At 43.0% G+C, this 4,938-nt stretch overlaps 1 protein-coding gene across 3 annotated transcripts in view; it reads right to left on the bottom strand.

Annotated features, from left to right (window-relative positions):
* DOPEY2 (dopey family member 2) overlaps window positions 1-4,938 on the bottom strand; it is a 90,801-nt gene that overhangs the window by 22,781 nt on the left and 63,082 nt on the right. For all 3 annotated transcript variants that reach the window (XM_019528906.1, XM_019528908.1, XM_019528907.1), the window contains exons 23-24: window positions 3,731-3,865; window positions 1,786-1,841 (exon numbers count right to left, since the gene is read on the bottom strand). In XM_019528906.1, the coding sequence (XP_019384451.1) occupies window positions 1,786-1,841; window positions 3,731-3,865 (191 nt within the window). The remainder of the gene's footprint in view (window positions 1-1,785; window positions 1,842-3,730; window positions 3,866-4,938) is intronic.

Here is a 4,938-nt window from a genome sequence, read left to right as displayed (position 1 = left end):
CCCATCCACCACCACTCTCTGGGTGCGGCCCTCCAGCCACTTGCCGACCCATTTGACTGTGTGGGTGTCGACACCACAGTCCCCCAGTTTCTTAATGAGAACAGGGTGAGAGACAGTGTCGAAGGCCTTACTAAAGTCCAGAAAAACTACGTCCACTGCTACCCCTGTGTCTAAGGATTTGGTGACCTGGTCATAGAAGTCCACCAGGTTAGTTTGACAGGATCTGCCTCTAACAAACCCGTGCTGGTTACCCCTAAGCATAATCTCCCCTGCTGGCCCCTTGTGGACATGTGCCAGAATAATTCTCTCAAAAAGTTTGCCCAGGATCAAGGTAAGACTAACTGGCCTATAGTTTCCTGGGTCCTCCTTCCTCCCCTTTTTGAAGATGGGAACCACACTGGCCCTCTTCCAGTCCTCTGGCACTGCACCAGAGCACCACGAGTGATCATAAAGCCGTGCCAGGGGTCCTGCAATGACCGCAGCTAATTCCCTCAGTACTCTAGGGTGGAGATCGTCTGGACCAGCTGATTTAAATACATCCAGCCCCTCCAGAAGTTCCCTAACTAGTTCCTCACTAACCCTTGGCCTAGGTGCGTCTCCCCTAGGGTCTAAGGGGGGCCTAGCGGGGGGATGGCTGTTCCGGTCCCTGCTCAGGAAAATGGAGGCAAAGAAATCATTAAATACGTTAGCTTTGTCGTCTAGTGTGACAACCAAATTTCTTAGCGTGTCCTGCAGGGGCCCCACATTACCTGGTACCTTCTTTTTGCCCCCTATGTATTTAGAAAAGGACTTTTTGTTGTCCTTGATCCGGGAAGCTAGTCCCAATTCCATCTCCGCCTTGGCCTTCCTGACTGCCCCCCTGCATCCCCGAGCAACCGCCGTATAATCCTCCCTGGTGATGGCCCCTCCCTTCCATTGGGTGTACGCCTCTCTTCTGGCTAGGAGACATTCCTGGATGCTTTTGGTGAGCCATGGGGGCTTTTGAACCCTCCTGCTCCCTTTGATCTGTGTTGGGGTTACCTCCCTTTGGGCTTGGAGGATCGTCTCCTTAAGGAGCAACCACTCTTCTTGGACACCTGGCTCCCCTCCCCTCCGGGACCTCAGTGCTTCTCCGACTATTCTACTTAGCTCATTGAAGTCCACCCTCCTGAAATGTAGGGCTGCTACCTTGCTGCAGGCCTTTGCCACCTTGCGCTGGATAGTGAATTCCAGCAAGCGATGATCACTGTCGCCCAAGTGGTCAAGCACCTGCAGCCCCCTCACCAGGTCGTCACCAGTGGCCAACACCAGGTTCAACAAGGTGTCTCCCCTGGTGAGGCTGTATGCCTCCTGGGTTAGATGGAGGTCCTGCATTCTGGTTAGGAACGTACGTGAGCAGTCAGACCTGGCTGACTGCTCTTCCTAGCAGTTGTCTGGAAGGTTCAGGTCACCCATGATGACCACGTCCTTTGACCTAACTACCTCTGTGAGTTGATTTAAGAATTCCTGGCCTAGCTCTTCCCCTTGGTTGGGTGGTAGTAGACCTCCACTGTTAAGTCTCTTTCCCCTCTTGCTCTGGAGGAAGAGTGTCTTCAGGAAGGGTTTAATGAGCAGAGTGAAGTGGCTTTGAAGACTAGTTTCCCAAGGCATTCCAATGAATGTGAAGAAGAGAGTTTTAATTAAAGGAGCCTTCCCCATGCCAAGTGTACCAAGGAGTTGTGAAGGTGAGGATCTAGGCTAAAATAGCAATGCTAACTGAGCTGCAACATAGAACGATCTGCCGATTAACTACACAGTGGCTATTACCTCTGAATGAAAGCATAACAGAACTGCAGTACTGGGATATCCACTAGGGAAGTTTTCTGAAAAATAAATAGGAGAAGCATTTTATTGTCTTCTACAGAATTAAGTCTAAACTGTTAGAGGACTTAAATGTTTAATGGAAAAATTGTTTTCTCCTGGTAGCAACCAATTCTTCAGTTTGAGTCGGATGGGTTGTGTCTCGCCTGTGCAGATATAAGCAGCAGGTCAGAGCTTTTACCTAGGAACACTGAAATAATGCAACACCCATCACTTTAAAATCTCTATCCACCAAATAAAATTCCTTTAAAGATACATAAACATACATGTAGCTCTCTTCAGGGTAGTAAGACTGACTTCCTTGAAGCCAGCTACATTAAAGCAGAAAACCAACAAGGAAATATTGGTGACAACTTCAATAACTAAGAGTCATTCAGGTTATTTCTATGCTGACCAGCCACTAGGGGTGCCTGTAGACATGTAGGGATACTGCTCTGACACACTGTAATTACAGTGTGTTGGAACAGACTTGAATCAAGTCTGTGGGAGCGTGCTAATTACTGCACTCAAGCAGCCTCCGCATCTCATGTATCAGTGTTCCCGCACTTCAAAGTGGTGGCGGGGCGCTATAAAGCTCATCAAACAAGCTTTAGTTAAAGTGCCTCCGCTGCCATTTTGAAGTGTAGGGATGCTGATACATGAGATGCTGTGAGTATTTTAATTTTAATTAAAGTGTTCCTTCCACCCCTGAAGCACATGTAAAGACAACCAGTGAGTCTAGGAAATGAAATTCTGCCAAGAGCTCTGGAAGTTAAACTTCCTGGATGACCAGATGGCACATGACTGAACATCCAATTTTAAACAGCCTTACTTCATAGAAAGGGAGACCTAAAAGACATTTTAATGTAAGCAAAAGTACTACTTAATAGGTTTTAAAACACCCATTACAATGGAATTTTAGTCAAGTAATCTTTTTGCTGTATTTCCAAAATGTCTGTATGTCAAGAGTTAAGTAAACATATAAATTTCGCCTAACAAAGAAACATAACTGTATCTTAAATGTGGACATGTATAGCTTTGTTTAAATGGTGCTTGTTTTATTTTGAAGGGAAACCTTAGAACAACATAACAGTGGTGTTCAATTTGTAAGTTATGTTTCAAATGATTACTCTAGTGATGCGTCAGGGGCTTGGCAGAATATTGAAATATAGTTTAGAAGCTTACTTTTTATTAAAAAAGGATTTATAAAACCTAACATGAAGAAGAATGTTGGTGTTTGTTAATATTCCAGTGGAAACTTTTACATTTTGTTTAAACTTAAAAAATTCTGCACCCACATTTGGAGACTTGGTAGAGCAGCGCTGTAGTGAGAACTACAAAGGGAAAGTGACTGGCTACTAACCAAAATTCCTTATTTTTATTCCTTTGAAAAGGACTAAAAAGATACTGTTTGAAGGGAAATGAAATTGCAGTTATCTAAGCAAGGTGAAATGCACAAAGCAAACAAAATAAGATGACAGCCGCATAATTTAGAACTATTTCATTTTTAGAGATAGAGCTATTCATAACATGCAAAAAAAGCATATGGACTCAGGTCCTCAGACATGCTCTTCAACAGATCAGAAAGGAATCATATGCGTCTCCCCTCACCTCCACTAGGAAGGTTCCAAGCTAGCACTGGGACTTGCTCCTATTTGTGCTGGGTGTAACATCCCCTGACAGACTATTACAAGAACTAGGGAGTCAGACATACATAACAGCTCCCTGACCATGACCTTACTGCTGACAACTGGGGGACATAAATGCACTGTAGTTATGCTACCCTTATAAAACCTTGTGATTTCTGCATGCTTTATTCAGTTTTATCGGCTTTACCCAAGTGTGGAGTGGGGAGGGAGGAGAGAACATCCATGTTAAAAATATGCCTTAGAAAAACTCTTTCATGACTTACCTCTTCGCCTTTGATTTGGGATGGTTTCTTGACCACTTCTTTTCCCAGCTGTAATATACTGTCAAACTTCAGGGTATTAAGTGCACATACTAAGTCCACAAGAATAAGCTGTGACACACTAGCTAGTGGCAGAATCTGTGACCAAAAAATTAAAAAGAAAAGAAAATAGGAAATCATTATTCCATACCATCAAGTACAAATGCAAACAAAAGAGTTAGTAAACATGTAACAAGTTGACAGAGGAACCACAGGGGTATCAGAATGTGGGTCTCATTTACTCACTCTCACCTTTGCTGGCATGCTGACACTGCTGCTGAAGCAGCATATTCAAATCAAAGTTGCAGCTGAACATGAATGTAAATAGAAAGAACTCTTCATTATCAGAGGGAAATGCATCTAATCTCTCCTCTCTAGAAAGGTATCTGACCCTAGGCTTTTGAAAGCAATGGTGGAAAACTGAAATCTCTAAGGCTCCAAAAATTAAAAAATGGCTTTGTACTAAGATATTGCACTTGGCTTGGAATATAATACTTGGCTGTACTTATGTTTGTATATGCAGTTTGTCACCAGGGTCTCAGAGACTTAATTTTATTTGAGGTTGTTTCTTAAACAGTGAAAACAGGCGGTTTCAAATCAAAAACATTTCATGGACATATATCTGTTTACACAATTCTGTTAGGAAGAGTTTTGAGGTTTTAGGCTCTTTGGTCATTTTGGCTTTTTTATTAAAAAAAACAAAAACAAACCCCTAATGTCTGAGAAATAAGAGCAAGCCCTAACATTGTATATATTTAAAAAGTGGATAAATCTCAACGTTCCCAGAAACAAGCAAGCCACAAAGATTGTGTCAGTTATGGGAAAATAATAAGGAAAGCAAAATGAAACAAACCCCAGAACAGCAGCACACTGCCATGTACCAAATTAAGTTTTCCTTATTTTGCCCATAAAAATGTTTTCACAGAAAACAGAGAAATAGTGCTGGAAGAGATCTTCATAGGTCATCTAGTCCAACCCCCTGCTTGAAGCAGGATCATCCCTATCCAAACTATCCTATCCAGTCCATCATCTAACCTCTTACTAAAACTTGGGATCTCTTCTCTAAGAGGTTGTTAATATATGCTTCAGAGATCCCAGGTAGAGGGCCATACTGTGTGAGCTCGATGCCGAATTATATAGGACTGAATTAAGCACAGGCTCAGACCTGTTCA

Source organism: Crocodylus porosus, unplaced genomic scaffold (genome assembly GCF_001723895.1).
Source record: "Crocodylus porosus isolate Cpor-Errol unplaced genomic scaffold, CroPor_comp1, whole genome shotgun sequence".
Lineage (NCBI taxonomy): Eukaryota > Metazoa > Chordata > Crocodylia > Crocodylidae > Crocodylus > Crocodylus porosus.
The sequence above is the reverse complement of the archived record's forward strand: the minus strand, read 5'-3'. Positions and strand labels throughout refer to the sequence as shown.